The sequence below is a fragment of the Doryrhamphus excisus genome, linkage group LG16 (assembly GCF_037039965.1).
Source record: "Doryrhamphus excisus strain RoL-2023G ecotype Guam linkage group LG16, RoL_Dexc_Guam_v1.1, whole genome shotgun sequence".
NCBI classification, from domain to species: domain Eukaryota; kingdom Metazoa; phylum Chordata; class Actinopteri; order Syngnathiformes; family Syngnathidae; genus Doryrhamphus; species Doryrhamphus excisus.
Genome location: NC_136372.1, coordinates 4,738,153 through 4,754,783, shown reverse-complemented (window position 1 = coordinate 4,754,783; position 16,631 = coordinate 4,738,153). Strand labels below are relative to the sequence as shown.

The window sequence follows — 16,631 nt, the reverse complement described above, 5'->3', positions numbered from 1 at the left end:
GCGGGCGTGTAACCGTGCGGCACAATGAGCAGATGTTGCTTTATCTCTGTGGAGGCGTGCGGAAGGCTATCTTTTCGAAGGAGGCGGGCCAGGGAGTGACCACCCTGGCTTTTTCTTCTATAAAAACACCGCTTCAGTGTCTGGTAGCATCACAGCACTCAACAGTCGCAAAGATGACCTCTCTCACCGCCAAGGACAAAGACACAGTCAGGGTCTTCTGGAACAAAGTTTCCGGAAAATGCCAGGACATCGGCATGGATGCTCTGTCCAGGTATGTATGATCCCATCATCATCATCACCAAGTCCTTACTTGGACATCCATCGTTATTGACGCTCTTCTTCTTCTTCTTCTTCCGCAGGTTGTTGATTGTGTACCCCCAGACCAAGACCTACTTCGCCCACTGGAAGGACTTGAGCCCTGGCTCTGCCCCCGTGAAGAAGCATGGAATCACCATCATGAGCGCCGTGGGTGATTCTGTGGGCAAAATGGATGACCTGAAGGGAGGTATTCTCTCTCTCAGCGAGTTGCACGCTTTCACCCTGAGAGTGGACCCTGCCAACTTCAAGGTAAGTGTTTTTGACCCCTATAAGTAACAAAATAATAGTATTGGATGCTGTTATTTTGTAGAATAGGATCAGTACTCAGCACTGACACCACTGTAAACTACAATAATAAACAGTAAATGTATCAATATGATCAATATAGAAATGTATATGCAGAAATAAATGCACAGAAGAAACAGTATAAATTCAAATAATACAGCACTCTTATATGCCAATGCATATCAAGTCAATTCATGTATTGCAGTTCATAATCCAACAAAAAGCCACAATTTGAATGCACCGCTAGAAAGAGATTTATTTCCAGTCAAAGGCCTCTGCTGCTCTCTAGTGTTTCAAAGTAGGCAAACTCTCCTAAAAACCGCCGCTTTTCATCGCTTTTAAGCTTCCTGTCCATATGATATTTAAAATAACAAACACTTTTAGGCGTTTAGTGCGGCTGTTTTGATTTATGGCATTATCCTCTCCTTCACAGATCTTCACCCACTGCATCCTTGTGGTTATGGCCATCATGTTCCCCGTCGATTTCACCCCAGAGGTGCACGTGGCCATGGACAAGTTCTTGGCCGCGTTGTCTCTGGCCCTGGCCGAGAAATACAGATAAACATCCAGAGAGCATGACCGCAGACAAGCAGCATGTCTTTTACTGTATGCATGTCATCAATAAAAGCATGGGTGCAAGTACTCTTTGACTGGGTTTTTTTGTATTATATACCTAATATCTATTACAAAGTGGCAAAAATGCTGAATGGTTAGTTTAGATGCACAATTTACCATGGTGGAGGTGAACTTATAGCGACTATACTGTTGTACCATACTTTACTACTACTTCCTGTGTTGTGCTTTTATTTTATTTTCCTCATTTTCTACTTCCGTTGTTTGACGCCGCGCACGTGCTTGTAAACATTAATTTGTGGCGCTTTAATGAAATACGGAAGCGGTAGCCACCGGTTCCTTAGTTTACCTTTTGCTAACTGTGTGTCGATGCATTCGGCTACATCGCATTTTGACGTTTCCTACAATGGTGAGTGTATATGTTAGCCTTATTTAGTACTCATCACTTATTTTGTGTTTGTTGACATGTTGTTTAAATGTAAACCCAATTTAAGACTCAAGTTATTCCTGGGTCATACCCACAACAGAGCATGGCATAAAATAGATATTAAAAATGAAGACATACGACCAAATTACTGCATCAAAGACAAATACTATACCCCAGCTTTGTGTTAGCAATAAGTGACGAAGCAATTTTTTTTACTTGTTCTGTTGTGGGGATATGTCGATGGTGTGTTCAGGTGTATCACGTAACTCTTCGGGCGGAAGTACAACTTTCTTCAACATTTAAGTGAGATTAGAAATCACATAAATGTAAGACTGTTTAGACATTTAATGCGCACATAGTGTTTAATAAAACCATTATAAATTATTAAGAACTACAATAAGAATGAAAACTTGATTAACAATTCACACATGGCTTGGTTTACGATCGGCCTTCGTTTGAACAGACTGACTACAGTGTGCCTCTGCATTACTCAGGCGGAAGAAAAGCTAGTTCCCACCAACATTCTATTATTTCGACAAAAAAATCAATGATTTAGTTACTTATCACTGTGTTCTCGTTAATGATGTACATTACATTACCCCAAATGACTTAAGAATCGATTTTAGAGCATGAAAATCTGGTTTCAATATTTCAGTATCAATCCGCACATCACTACTTCAAACGTTCTGCTTCGTTTAAAGTGACAATAGTTTTAAGTAAACATACTTCCAGACAGCTGTGGTTATTTTTTTTAAACTGCTCACTCAAACATTGCGTTTTTTTGGTTTGAGATGCAAAAAGTACAATATTCTAAACTTGGAAAACAAATGCTATAATAACAAGAAAATAGGCCATGAAGTAACAAAGCCATGTTAGCCAAGGGTACCATGAATACTCCCAACGACACATGTTCCTTGTAATGTTAGCATGGCGAATACCAACACGTTGACATCACGCCTCCTCGGAGAAGGCGGTGATGGGACCTTGTAATCTAAATTTACTTAGCCTCTGCTCACCAGGGCCTAAATTAGTTTGCGCTAAATGTGTTTCTAAATGGCCGCCCAGCTGTTGCGTGCCCGATTTTTCACATGTGGATGTTTTTTTCTTTAGTGAGGAAAAACACACTTATGGGCGTATGAGCTCATGTCTTAAAGGTGGACTTGTATGGTGGAGAAGAACAGGTGTGTTTAGTCGTGACTCATTTGAAAGAAAACAAGATGTCACCATGAGCTGACGACTTCCAGGGTATCCCTTCTTCGCTCGGTGACACATAGGAACAGCCCTGAGGTCATCTACTAAAAATAACATACATGTAGAAGAGAGGGGGGGGTCAGAGTGGAGGTATATTAGGACGAGAAGACGGGACACAACTCAGAAGAAGCTTCAGAGAATCCATTCGACGTGATCTCCATGGCGCGGCACGCGGCTTTAAGCAGCCTTTTTGGCGACGACCCTTTCTTCAGCCAGGGAACGCTATTGTGGCCCTTCTCCTCTTTGGGTCAAGACCTCCTGGGGCGCAAAGTCCATCTGGCAGATGATTTCTTCTTTAAGGATGGGCCTTCGCTTGTGAATTTACCTCTCATGGCGTCCGCTTTCAACAGGTAATGTTATTATATGGATATACACATTAATGTTCTGAACTCCTGCTTCTATGCAGTGTTGTATTGAGCGCACTGTGTCCCCCATTTGAGGACATTTTGTTTTTTATACTGAACAACAACCAATAATTTTTCTGCATGTCGTTCCTAATGAATGAAATAAAATAAGAACACGCACTAAAATGTCCGTTCAATATGTCCGCCCTTAGGCGAAGCAGCGAAGACAAGGCTGAAGACGAGTCAAGACAGACGGCCGTCTCCGAGAGACCCAGTCAAGCCCAGCAAGCGCCCGCTACACACGATGACCTCCTGGTGACCCTTGACGCTCGCGGATATGCCCCCGGCGACATCACTGTCAAATTAGAAGGCCGGAGCCTGTTGGTAGCGGCCACCAAGCAGGCAGGGGCGCAGGAGGCCCACTCCTGCGCATCCTCTTCATCCCGCGCCTCCTTCGCTTGCTCATCTTCGGCCTCCGTGGGATTCAAACAGAAAATTGAGCTCTCGCCTCATTTAGATTTGGCTGGGCTGTCTTGCTCGCTTATGGATGACGGACAGCTGCGGATTCACGCCCCTGTAGCCAAGCAGCCAATCACAGAGGAATGTAGAGAACCTCTGCAGGAGGAACACAAAGAGCCACTACAGGAGGAACAGAGAATGCCGCTGGAACAGGAAGAGGAACCTCCTCGATTCACGACTTCCTTGGAATTCCCCATCACTAAGGAGAACACTGACTAGTGCACACAAAAAAACACACCGTTTTCTCATTTGTAAATGATTGTACTGTAATAAGTGGATTATATTTGTACAGTTAAAAATTTTAAAATATGAATTTTAAACCAATAATGTGTGAGCATCCCTTCTTTAAAGTGAATTAGGACACAAGTTGTGACTTTGGACGGGGAAACGTTTGTCATGAAACACAGCTAATGTTAACAGCATGTAGGCTGCGTTTATAAATATGTCCACTAGAGGGCGCCCCTGCACTCATTCATTAATTTTCTACCGCTTATCCTCACGATGGTCAGGGGAGCCTATCCCAGCTGTCTGCATTAGTGTTTTAATTCTCAAATACATCATGTTAATACACTTTATTACCTTAACACAAATAATGTAAAATAAATCAAATTTCCACACAGTAATATTAATATTTCTGCTTGCTTTGTATTTAATTCAATGGATTTGTTTACCAAACCAAATGTATTACATGTAAAATACAATTTATACCACATTAAGTTGGCTATAAAGTAATTTTAAGTCAAACCTTTCAAATCATACAAGTTTGTTTTGAGTAGATAACAATCCCCATTCACCCATTTAATATAATACTGACCCTTTGCATTATACCATGCATGTATTTTAATAATGTCTTTGGCGGTGGCTCAAATATGTACTTTATAGGCAAATTTTGAAAAAAACACTTCAAAACATATATGATTTATCATTCAGTATCAATGTAAAGTTGTTTATAATCAGCATAATGTGTATTAAAGTCACATTAATTCAGTTTTAATGCACATGTTGCAATTTAATACTGCCCTCTAACTTTTTCGACTTTTTTTGGCCCGTGTACAGTAAGTATCTCCTGCAGGCTGCACCATTTGGAAGGCATCCAAATGGCACACATGCTATCTCCCAAGTGCATCGGGTGTGCCCATGCCCCCCATGCCATATAAATATGCTCAATTGTACCCGCATAGAGGCATTAAATTTCCAACCCAAAGCACCAAGATGAGTCTCACTCCTAAGGACAAGGACACAGTCAAGACCTTCTGGTCTCTCATGTCCTCGAAGGCGGATGACATCGGCAACTTCGCTCTGTCCAGGTAAACATCATCACATCAAAGTGATGAGACCATACTACTGTTTCATTGACTTGACAGCATGTTTTTTTTCTTCCCGTTCAGGATGCTGGTCGTGTACCCCCAGACCAAGACCTACTTCGCCCACTGGAAGGACTTGAGCCCCGGCTCTGCTCCCGTGAAGAAGCATGGGAAGACCATAATGGGCGGTGTCGCTCTGGGTGTGAAAAACATCGACAATTTGGTCGGCGGCCTGCTCGATCTCAGTGAGCTGCACGCCTTCAAACTGAGAGTGGACCCTGCCAACTTCAAGGTCAAACATTTGAACTCACATAGGAAATATCATATATTGTGTTTGCATAGGCTCCAGCATGATCCTAATGAGCATAAGCAGGATGGATGCATTCCTACCCATAATACAAAGCTAGCTTAGTGTTTTTTGACCTACACTGGAGCATTTTAAAAGTACATAGTGGGCCTTGCGTCCATAATTTTTCATAAATGTGACCATTGGTGGAAAAAATTTGGACAGCTTTATTGATTGAGCGTCATTTTCAATCTATAAATATCGAGTCCCACTTAAAAACAACACAAGCTTAACAGCCTCTACACAATGGAAAGTTTTAAATTACTAAATGTAATTTTTTTGTTTGTTTTCCACAGATTCTTGCCCACAACATGCTTGTGGTTCTGGCCATTATGTTCCCCGCTGACTTCACCCCAGAGGTCCATGTTTCCCTGGACAAGTTTTTGGCTGGCCTGGCTCTGGCTCTGTCTGACAAGTACAGATAAACATCACCAACAGCCATCAACATGTCAAATTATCTCACTCTCTTTATTGGGATAAATTGCAATAAATGATTAAAAACAATAAACATGGTTGTGTTTTTATGTGGAATACGTTTTTTTAATCAAATTTAGCAGTTGTGCATCATTTTTATCACTCCGTGTCCGGTGCAATCTTGTACGCAACCGCAGTGTTTTCAGTTGCTTGTTTCAGTCGGACGTTTTTCGAGGTGACACAAAACAAACTATAGTTCGAGAAGCTGCAGGAACTTGCCAACGGGGTGTGAAATAGGCAAAATAGTGACACTATAGAAATATTTATAGGAAAAAACATGAAAAAATAGCCTTTGTATGTGTCAACATTTGGCAGTTTCCGGTGTAACTCATTTAGCTAGCATGCTCAACGCATCTGGCGGTTCCGCTGATGACCCCAAATCGGCGGTTGTCCAGCGAAGAATCGCCGTGTACAAAGGCCCCAGGAGCGGACACAAAACCAACCCAATCAGTGTCATACTGGTTAGCTCTGGAAGCCGAGGGAACAAGCTGCTATTTCGGTATCCCTTCCAGAAGGTCGCCGACTGCGGGGAATCACATACAGGTAGGTGCGGCATGTGTTAGCATCATGCTAGCTAGCAGCAGCAAAAAAACCCAAAACAAAACACAGAATAAAGTGTTTGAAGTATTTATTTATATTATTATATGTAAACTTTACGTTCTCCCAACAAAGGAAAAGAGCGGAACCGATATGCAGTTATTACAACAGGGGAAGTTGAAGACCAAGATGGCGATTCAAGGTATTTTCTTATTATTAACAGTGTCTTATGTTATTTTCACCCCCCTAATGAATAAACACATTCAAGGAACTGTTTAAGAAGCCAGAAATTACAATCCCATCACTCAAGGTGTATTGGTGAAACTGAACTGAAACTGAAGCACATCACAACATAACATAGCAATCCCCAGATGCATGCCAACATGGCCTCCGAGCTCAGTAGTATCAAAACCTTATATCAAGGGCTGCAACTGTTCATGTTATTGTACATTTTACATTCTATATTTTTTTTTTCAAGACAAAACTTTATTAGTCAAGGTTTCATTTTACATTGTGACATTTGCTGTATTTCTTCCATTTTTGCCTTGCTGTTTTTATTATTTTTTTCATATCATGTTTCACAAGCTTCAAATGGTGCAAGTGGTACAAGTCCCAAACATCAAAGCTACCTTATGTCGAATATCCGTTAACGTTTTGTGAGTCACGTATGTGTGTATGCATTTTCCTGTTTTTCGTTTGCTTGTTTCTTCTTTTTTTTATCGCCCGATTCCCATTTCAGAGAACCATCTTCACTAACTGATGAACAGTTGGTAGCAGGGTAAGAAGCACTCCGAAGCGCCTTTCCTTTGCTGACATCACCCCTGTCTTTCATTGATTTATTTATTTATTATAAGTATTATTTATAGGGGTGTAATGGTACACCATTGTCGAATACCTCGGGTGTTAAGGTCACGTTCATTTTTTTTAGCACAGAAAGTGAAAAAAAAGGCTAACGTTAATAAATTTGTACCACAAATAGACACATTATAGCACTTGGTCTGCCACAGAATAAGAATATGTAGTAGGAGAGATCAGTGTGGCCAACTTAGCCATGTTGTTGCTATATTTATGTATGGAGGATTCGAACATGAACGCATGTATGGATGATGCCATCCTGCTTGTGACCGAACCCCCACCCCCCCACCCAAAAAATGCAACTAACACATCCACATAAGTGACATGCACATGCGTCATTGCTTTTTATGCAAATGACACAGTGATGTTATCTTGCCCCTCGTTCACTTTTGCAACTTATTGCCACAAATAGATTGTAGTCCTGTTGGAGACTTTGTATTTATACATTATATACAGTTATTATATACATTATATACAGTTTTGCATAAATAATGTGAAGGATTTGTCGAATAAACAACTACAAATTGCTAGCAAAAAGTACCGTTACACCCCTAGTATTTATTGATTTGGTTTGAACCTCCTGCTTCTATGTCTTCAACCAGTAATTGTGAATTATTATCGTAGCAGAAACAATGTGTTCATTAAAATGACTTATAAGCTGTGATTGAAGTTCAATCTGCATGATGGAGATATGTTTCATTACATTTCAATAATTTAACACCTTATTCCCAATAGACGAGAGGGGTAAGTTTGTCGTGGACTTGATTGCAATTTAATCCAGATCATTCTTTCATTGCAGCATGAATTCCCTACAGCATGAATCTTCTGCATTTTTTTTTATCCCCCTGCAGGGAGACTTCTTCCTGTTTCCTGCTCTCCAAGTAGACACACAAAGATTAATTAAAACATCACAGGGCGCTGCATCAAACGTGAATGTTGTAATCACAGCCAATCTAAACTACTCCATCCTTGTCCTTTTTTTCTGCTTTTAAATCTCCCTTCAGGTGGTTCTTTTTGGCACCGATTTTATTGAAAAAAATATATATTTTTTTTTTATACGTATTTCAGGTTCTCCGACAGCATCCTGGCCACCATTCTGGCCACCAAATCGGACATGTGCGGCAAGAAATTTGAGCTGAAGATTGACAATGTTCGATTTGTGGGTCACCCGACTTTGCTACAGCATCCTCACGTCATTCAGGTCAGGGAAGGAATGATTACATCAAAAATATTCTTATATATTTATGTAGTTTCTTCTGTGAAAAGCCCCATAGTCCCTTACACGCACAAAAAAATGGAATAATGTATACAACAGCTGAGAATGACTATACAGTAGGTAAGAAATTATTTTTTTCCCATATTATTTATTATAAGTGTATTTTTTAAAATATTTTTAATCATTATTTAATCATTATCATTATTATCATTATTATTAAAAAAATAATTTTAATGCCATAATGTTATCGGACTGTCTTATACATTACCCATGTAATTATATACATTGATTGTTTGGTTTTTGCATCATTCTATGTTCCATTTCTGTATAACAACCCATCAGTAATGAATTTATGAATTATTAGTACATATTTGTGTATTTTTTCTATTTTTTTATAAGTATTTTTACATTTCAGGTGTCCAAAACAGATCCTTCGCCCAAGCGTGAGATGCCCACCATGATCCTGTTTAATGTTGTCTTTGCATTAAGGGTAAGAATAAGTTTATTTGTTAACACACACAGACGTAATCTCATGTAAAAAATGTTTATAATAGTAATAAAAGTGTTTTGCATCAAATATAATAAGGGTTAGGGTTAATTCTGACCCTACAATGTTGCTAAAAGTATTAGGAATGACTGTTAGTTTATTTTCTAATACTGCATGAGGGTGGGGGTCTCATTAAAGGGTGCGCTTGTGTGCGTGTAATATGTTTCTGAGTGATAATCTTCCTGTTTCCTCTTATCTGTGAGGGCAGAGGGTAGAGGTGGGAGGTCAATGTAAATGTAATTCGTTTAATCATCGTGGCATCGCCCGTTCCTGCCCTTGCTGAGTCACTGTTAGTGGCCTCTCAGCTGAGCGTCTTGGTAGGAGGGGGGCCCTGAAAGGGCTGAGTCATGTTTTGGTTGGTAAATTCCGCACGGCAACCGGGATAGTTGTACAATAACAGGATTATTAATATATATATATTTTTTTTTATTTAGATCAGGGGTCTCAAACTCAATTTACTTGGGGGCCACTGGAGCTAGGGTCTGGGTGAGACTGGGCCGCATCAGGTTTTCCAAAAAAAAAACAACGCATTTATTAAAAACAGAAAAATGAATAAACTTTGCTTTGGTTTCGATTTTCTACAATAAAAGCTCTGATAAAACATTCCACTGTTCTCAAATATGTTAATTTTTATTTTTCTACACAAAATAAGATGAAAAATAAATAAACAAATCAAGAATAAAGAAATCAATCAATCAGTAATAAATAAATAAATATAATAATAACAATAAAACGGCCAATAATAAAAACTTAAGAAACCACATATAGTTGGTGGGTAGACAAATTATTTTTTTCAGATTAAAATGAACAAAGCATTATTAGAGCCCTGTAGACATGACAAAACACGACTATAGTCACATTTATACTATTTTTTATTTACAACATATTGCGCAACTGCAGGGTCTTGAGACACATGCTAACTCGCAAACTAGAGAGCTAGCGACCTAAACGGTAGCCTTCAAGTTATTTCCTTTAAACTTAAATCGCCAAAAACTTACCACTTCCACACGGATAGGGAGGATAACTATTAACAGTTATTTAACCTTTAACATGAACATTAATCAAACGTAATATTTTTTTCTGTGTACATGATACCATACAGCATCCATATCAAACTTGCGCGGGCCGCACTAACATTAAACTTTCATATCAAGGCGGGGGCCTCAAACTAGCGTCCTGCGGGCCACATTTGGCCCGCGGGCTGCGTGTTTGACACCCCTGATTTAGATGAAGTGAAATGAATCAATTATGAGATTTTTTTTTTGACATTTCATTGAATTGATCCTTAAAAGTGTGTGCTCTCATTTATAGAGGATCTTTGAACCGTGTTTGTGTCATATGTGCTTCAAAACAACCGTCACAGAGGATCTTTGACGACCATTATTGCAGTACTATAGTATTATATACAGCAGACATGTCCAAAGTGCGTCCCGGGGGCCATTTTATGCCCGCCGCTCATTTTTGATTGACTTTCAGTGTATTTTAAAAATAAAATAAATATTAATGAGATGCTGTATATGATGAACTGTTACTCAACTTTAAGGTATGTACGTAAGGTATGTGTGGCGTTGTTTCCAGGCCAACGCCGACCCCTCGGTCATCAACTGCATGCACAACTTGTCACGCCGCATCGCCATCGCATTGCAGCACGAGGAGCGCCGCTGCCAGTACCTGACCAGAGAAGCCAAACTCATGCTGGCCGTGCAGGACGAGATCACCACTGTTACCGAAAGTGAGAGCCAAACCTTCGAATTGCGTGTAAAAAAAAAACAAAAACCTCACTACTGTTTTTTTTCTTCTTTTTTGTCTTATCAGCTGATGCAAGTCCACAGTCGCCGTTTAGGCAAATTCTACCCAAATGCAAGCTGGCCAAAGACCTGAAGGAGGCGTACGACAGGTGAGAAGGTCAAATATTATTTATTATTGCTTCAGTTACTCATAATATTGACGGTTTGTCAGCCTGTGCACCACCGGCGTGGTGAGACTACACATCAACAACTGGCTGGAGGTGAGCTTCTGCTTACCACACAAGATCCACCGCATCGGAGGCAACTACATCCCCCCTGAGGCGTTAGAACGCAGCCTGAAGGCCATCAGGTGACCCTGCATGATGTACTGTGTGACACAATGCGGTTCTACACCACTGCACACTCCAACCACAATCATAAAACATCTATATTTACATTATTAGTTTTGCTTATACATCACGTAATGACTGGGTTATACTGCCATCTGTTGTTAGTTTAACGTTACTACCTCTGGCAAGAAACTTGCTTCACCCCATCCCGTAATTTGGACCACCAATCATGGTAGGAATAATTCATTATTAAGGGTCTGTGTTGCATTCAGGCCCTATCACGCGTTGCTGCTGCTGGAAAGCGAGAAGGCGCTCCTGAGCCAACTTCCCGTCGACTGCTCTCCCGCCATGATGCGCCTCATCAAGACGTGCTCGGCGGTGAAGAACCTTCAGCAGCTGGCCCAGGATACTGATCTGGCCTTGCTTCAGGTTCGATCCCAACACTCCCAACACATCCGTACAGTGCTTGACATGTAAATATTAACCACTAATGACAATAAAATAATGTATATATCATCAAATATAAACAAGCAATGCATGTGAAACATGAAATCCAATTCCCCTTGATCTTGATTTGATCTTAAACTTTGACAAAATATGGAAAGGAGCACTCCCTGTAAGGCCAAGCTTTAAAAAACAATGGGATGGGTCGGGATGGGATTTTCCGTATTAAATTTAAATTGCTGTCAGATGCACAGTCCTGATCTGATCCAGATGAAGCTTGAAGTTTGACGTGAACACACACAATGTGAGACAGAGCACCTTTGGAAAATATTATACTGGATTTATACAACTTTGTTGGAATTGTTTTTTTATTCAGTCATAATCATTACAATACGTTTTATATTATTGATATATTTTTTTATAAATGTATTTTTAAACGGTTTGAATAATTAGTATTATAACATTTATTGTTATTATATGTATATTAGAATTTTTTTATAAATTTAGAATATTTTAGTATAATATTATATCATATATATATTATATTATTGATATGTTTTTTAAACGGTTTGAGTAATTAGTATTATAATATTTATTATTATTACCCTCGTGAGGATAATATTAATTACCCGCAGTAGAAAATGAATGAATGAGTGAATTATTATTATTATTATTATACTGTATTATATGTATATTACAATTTTCTTATATATTTAGAATATTTTAGTATGATATTCATATTATATATTTGTATTAATATTTGATAAAAATCAGTGAATAAACAGCATGTTAGTCACATTTATTTTAAAAATTATTTTTTATATGAAATCACTTGAAAGATTAAAAAATGGATTAAAAAATATATTTTTATATAATACATATATATATATATTATTTATATATATTGTATATTAAAAATACATTTGTTCTATATATATATATTATATATTCTTTATATCTTTTTTATATGATATAAAAATATATTTATTATATATATATTATATTATTTTATATATATTTTTTATATTTTTTTACACACTGTGCATATGTCATAATGACTATATTTATTTGCTGCCATCTAGTGAATTATATATGTACTGTTCCACTACTCTTGTCTTTCCTTATCTTTTATGTTTTTCTCAGATCTTTCAGATTGCTGCCCACCTGGTTTACTGGGGCAAGGCCATCATCATCTACCCTCTGTGTGAGAACAACGTCTACATGCTGTCTCCGCACGCCAACATCTACCTGTGAGTCGCCATGGTGAAAATGTGCTGATGTATCATTGCGTGTCCAATAATGTCACCGCTCTTTATTTCTCTCCACATTGGACAGATACTCCCCTCAGGCTGAACAGTTTGCACAGAAGTTCCCCGGTCATGATCTTCCTTCCATGTTGGCCAAGTTCTCGCTGCCTGTCTCGCTGGCTGAATTCCGGAACCCGTTGGAAGCTCCAGCACAGGAGGTACTGAATAACTTCAGCATGTAAACAAAGTAATATGATTTGATGTTTCTCCACCTCGTCCTTTTCCAGGCCCAGCTGATCCAGATGGTGGTGTGGATGCTGCAGCGCCGCCTTCTCATCCAGCTGCACACCTACGTCTGCCTGATGGTGCCGCCCGTCGAGGACGAGCCGGCGTTCAGGGATGACGACCTCCTGTTGGCGTCCAGAGTTGGGGGTCGCAGTCTGAGCACCCCGACCGCTCTGAGTTTCGGCTCACCGAGTATGTTCTTATTGCATGTGTGTGTGTTTGTCTAACAACTTACTGTGTGTATTCAATGTGTGCAGCCAGCAGTGACGACATGACCCTGACCAGCCCCAGCATGGACAACTCCAGCGCTGAGTTGGCGCCCGGCGGAGACTCTCCTCTCAACAAGAGGATCCTGTTAACCGAGACCCTTTTAGCTAGCCTGTCGGACTACGAGAGGCAGTTCATTCTTAACATCCCGGCCGCTCAGAATCAAGAGGATCTCAGGATGTTTACCAGGTAAGAGGAGCTGAAGGGGATCAAGTGGGAGGGGCTGGTGGTCCCACTTGAGTGTCATTCACTCGGTGAGTGGGCATAGATGGATGGGAAAGTTATTGGGCAGGATCCACTCTTTTTACACAGTTAAAAAACGAAACTATAGTCATTAAAAGGAGCCGTTTAGCCATAAAGTAGAGGTTTATTTTTAAGTATTTTTAAGTATTTTAAAAAAAAAGGCTGCTCTTATATGGTTACATTTCCTCAAATAGTGGTCTCAGGTCTAATAGATACTGTGTTGTCCCCTTTAAGAAATACACACCAAACCCCTAGTAGATGCTTCTTTATTTCTCCATCAGGACAAATAATTATAGGTGATGCCACTAGGGGGCAGTAATTACCTTTATGATGACAAATTACACAGTAATTGTCACTACCACAACATATATGGCATCTGTAAAGCTGAAATTCACAGTGGGAGTTTACAAGAACATAATTGTTAATTAATAATGCTGTTTTATATTTATATATATTATTTTAATAATATTCATTATATTGTAGTACATAATATATAGTTCATTCATTCATTCATTTTCTACTGCTTTATCCTCACGAGGGTCGCGGGGGTGCTGGAGCCTATCTCAGCTGTCTTCGGGCGAGAGGCGGTGTACACCCTGGACTGGTGGCCAGCCAATCACAGGGCACATATAGACAAACAACCATTCACACTCACATTCATACCTATGGACAATTTGGAGTCGCTAATTAACCTAGCATGTTTTTGGAATGTGGGAGGAAACCGGAGTACCCCGAGAAAAACCCACGCATGCACGGGGCAAACATGCAAACTCCACACAGAGATGGCCGAGGGTGGACTTGAACCCTGGTCTCCTAGCTGTGAGGTCTGCGTGCTAACCACTCGACCGCCGTGCAGCCTCATAATATATAGTAATAACTATAAATATCATTGCGTGTGTCAAAAATATTGCTTTCACCTTCTTTAGAAATGCCTTACCCCTTACTGGAGGCCTGGCACTCTCTGCAGTTGAATAAATAACCACTCCATGTGTTAGTTTTCACAGCGGTAGTAAATGTTAGTTGTGCCCCACCCCCCTTCTTCTTCCTCCCCCAGGCTGCTGCACTATTTCCGGGGCCACCACCACCTGGAAGAGATCATGTACAATGAGAATATGCGCCGCTCGCAGCTCAAGACGCTCTTGGACAAATTTCGCAGCGTCCTAGTGGTGACCAATCACGAAGATCCTATTATTTCCATTTTTCAGTCGCCGACGGAGTAGCGTCAGCCAGAGGGACGGCGCCGTCAAACCATCTGGCCTCGCTGGGAGGTAGCCAGGATATACATGACGTGTTTTGTTTTTTTTTTACCCTCCATGTGGCAATTGTTAGCATAGTAAATTATTTTGTACATAATAGTTAAGATAAGAGAAATGACATGTGTTTGATCATGTGTTTTGGACTGCGGAGGTGCACACGCCGCTGACTTAATGCTCATTCCAGACCTCCACCTCCTGACTCCCGGAGGTGGGAGAGGACTTGGACATCAGACAGGCTGTTTTTGCTTTGAAGGGAGGAGAGAGAGGTTCAAACATCTGTGGAATCAATGAAGCCCGAAGCCTCCCGAGTGTTTATTAAAAAAAAAAAAGAGAAGGCCTCAGCTTAACAGTCATGTGTGCGTAATTGTTTTGTTTTTTTCCACTGTCCAGTTTATCTTGTTATGACATTAATTGTAGGAGTTTGAGTATAATATTGTGTGTTTGTAGTGTTGTCATATGTACGGTCATCACTCAGAATTTACTGCATTGTCTCCTTCAGGTCTCCAAGTCTTTCCGCCTCTTTATTCACAACGCTAACACAAGCGTTTCCACGGAGATAAAACCTCAGCGGTTTCTTGGCCCACTCCCCGTGTGACTCGATGCCAATGCGCGGGGCCGACACGATATTGTGATCTTCTGTAGCGGTGGAATGTGTGTCTTCCAGCCATACTTCCGAGTCGGATGCCAAGTCCTGACGGTCAAAGCGGCGTTGGACATCGAGAGCCTGGCATAGTTTCGAGGGACCGTTGCACAGCTCTTTGTCCTTGAGCGGCCGGGCTTCGTTTTTCCGTTTGGATGCCCGAAGTTGCCTCATGACGGCGTGGCCCTGCAGTGGCTCCAGGGAGCGTAGCAGCACTGCAGCACCATCACCTGCGGAACGCAACAGTATCTTTTAGGGTTACTTTTTACTACCTGACTACTACTCCCAAAAATACTGGCTTTTTAAAGCTGTTGTGTTGTTATTCTGTGTAAAATGGCTTAATACGTCAATGTCTGCAGGACCTCCAAGAGGAATCTACGCTCACCTTCGCTCGAGATGTTCATACAGAGGTAGACGCCATAAATGGAATACACATAGATGGTACCGGGCTTCATAAACATGGCTGTGTTTCTCTCTGTGCGTTTGCCCCCTGCAGAGTGTGACGCTTTGTCCTCGCCTCCCAGGTATGCCTCCGTCTCCACCACTCGGCCTCTCAGCTCCGTGCCATCCTCACATCTGCGGACCAGCACCTCCACAGACACATAATACAAGTAAGTGTAATGGAGAAAAAAATGCCTGGTGGAATACATTGTTGACATCTGTGACCATGCCTTTTTTTTTTTTTTTAGATCTTGTTATAGTGCCTTCTGTGGGGTGCATCAAGACAAAATGTGTAGGATTAATTAATTAATTACATTCTAATTAAAAACAGCTGATGGTAATACATTTTGAGGTAACTTTGCTGCTATCTCCATGGTTGCAACCAACAGGTGACATTAATTGCAGATACCTTGCCGAGCAAAGCTTTAGCCAAACTGATGCAAGGCTGCCTGAAGAAATCCTCTCCAAGTCGACGATGCAGGTTAGTTTGAGTCCCTTTAAAATAACGACTGTCTTCCGTCACATTAATCACGTGTTGTTTGGTTTTCTCGTCTAATTCGCTCTCACTTCCGCGTTTGTTTTTTGTATTATGGTCGCCATTGTGTGACGGATGCTTTCTCTTGCGCTCTGCCATTAGTGTATGTGCCAGGGGACAAACATTAGCGTTGTTTTGGATAACGAAAGCAGAATGTTGTGTTTCCTGGTCGTGGAGCTCGTGATTAAAGCCATGTAAGC

General features: G+C 40.6%; 5 protein-coding genes across 8 annotated transcripts; 4 read left to right on the top strand and 1 right to left on the bottom strand.

The window, feature by feature from the left end:
• The first annotated feature begins 104 nt into the window (after nt 1-104).
• On the top strand, nt 105-1,245 carry LOC131103151 (hemoglobin embryonic subunit alpha-like). The gene is made up of 3 exons (XM_058049169.2): nt 105-271; nt 360-567; nt 1,037-1,245. Exons 1-3 carry the CDS (start codon nt 174-176, stop codon nt 1,163-1,165), a joined length of 435 nt encoding a protein of 144 aa, XP_057905152.2. The 5' UTR covers nt 105-173; the 3' UTR covers nt 1,166-1,245.
• A 224-nt stretch (nt 1,246-1,469) lies between these two features.
• Nucleotides 1,470-4,381, top strand: LOC131103311 (uncharacterized). The gene is made up of 3 exons (XM_058049462.2): nt 1,470-1,585; nt 2,714-3,204; nt 3,411-4,381. The coding sequence occupies exons 2-3, from the start codon at nt 3,014-3,016 to the stop codon at nt 3,934-3,936; spliced, it is 717 nt and encodes a 238-aa protein (XP_057905445.2). The 5' UTR covers nt 1,470-1,585; nt 2,714-3,013; the 3' UTR covers nt 3,937-4,381.
• A 478-nt stretch (nt 4,382-4,859) lies between these two features.
• LOC131103043 (hemoglobin embryonic subunit alpha-like) lies at nt 4,860-5,875 on the top strand. Its single transcript, XM_058048898.2, has 3 exons — nt 4,860-5,024; nt 5,106-5,313; nt 5,664-5,875. Exons 1-3 carry the CDS (start codon nt 4,864-4,866, stop codon nt 5,790-5,792), a joined length of 498 nt encoding a protein of 165 aa, XP_057904881.2. The 5' UTR covers nt 4,860-4,863; the 3' UTR covers nt 5,793-5,875.
• Nucleotides 5,876-5,985: 110 nt separating this feature from the next.
• nprl3 (NPR3-like, GATOR1 complex subunit) lies at nt 5,986-15,421 on the top strand. 4 transcript variants are annotated; one of them, XM_058049182.2, is made up of 15 exons: nt 5,986-6,078; nt 6,178-6,384; nt 6,514-6,580; nt 7,118-7,156; nt 8,302-8,434; nt 8,865-8,939; nt 10,575-10,728; nt 10,812-10,893; nt 10,956-11,093; nt 11,346-11,502; nt 12,661-12,767; nt 12,853-12,982; nt 13,052-13,241; nt 13,307-13,505; nt 14,614-14,779. In XM_058049182.2, exons 2-15 carry the CDS (start codon nt 6,183-6,185, stop codon nt 14,777-14,779), a joined length of 1,839 nt encoding a protein of 612 aa, XP_057905165.2. In that variant the 5' UTR covers nt 5,986-6,078; nt 6,178-6,182. The 4 variants fall into 4 exon arrangements, with proteins under 4 accessions (XP_057905165.2, XP_078653143.1, XP_078653142.1 ...); XM_078797017.1 differs by lacking the exon at nt 5,986-6,078 and adding an exon at nt 15,315-15,421 and having other exon boundaries at nt 6,139-6,384; nt 14,614-14,827; XM_078797016.1 differs by lacking the exon at nt 5,986-6,078 and adding an exon at nt 15,000-15,123 and having other exon boundaries at nt 6,139-6,384; nt 14,614-14,827.
• Nucleotides 14,590-16,631, bottom strand: mpg (N-methylpurine DNA glycosylase). Its single transcript, XM_058049186.2, has 3 exons — nt 16,306-16,631; nt 15,841-16,045; nt 14,590-15,685 (listed from the first exon to the last, which is right to left on the bottom strand). Exons 1-3 carry the CDS (start codon nt 16,528-16,530, stop codon nt 15,294-15,296), a joined length of 822 nt encoding a protein of 273 aa, XP_057905169.2. The 5' UTR covers nt 16,531-16,631; the 3' UTR covers nt 14,590-15,293.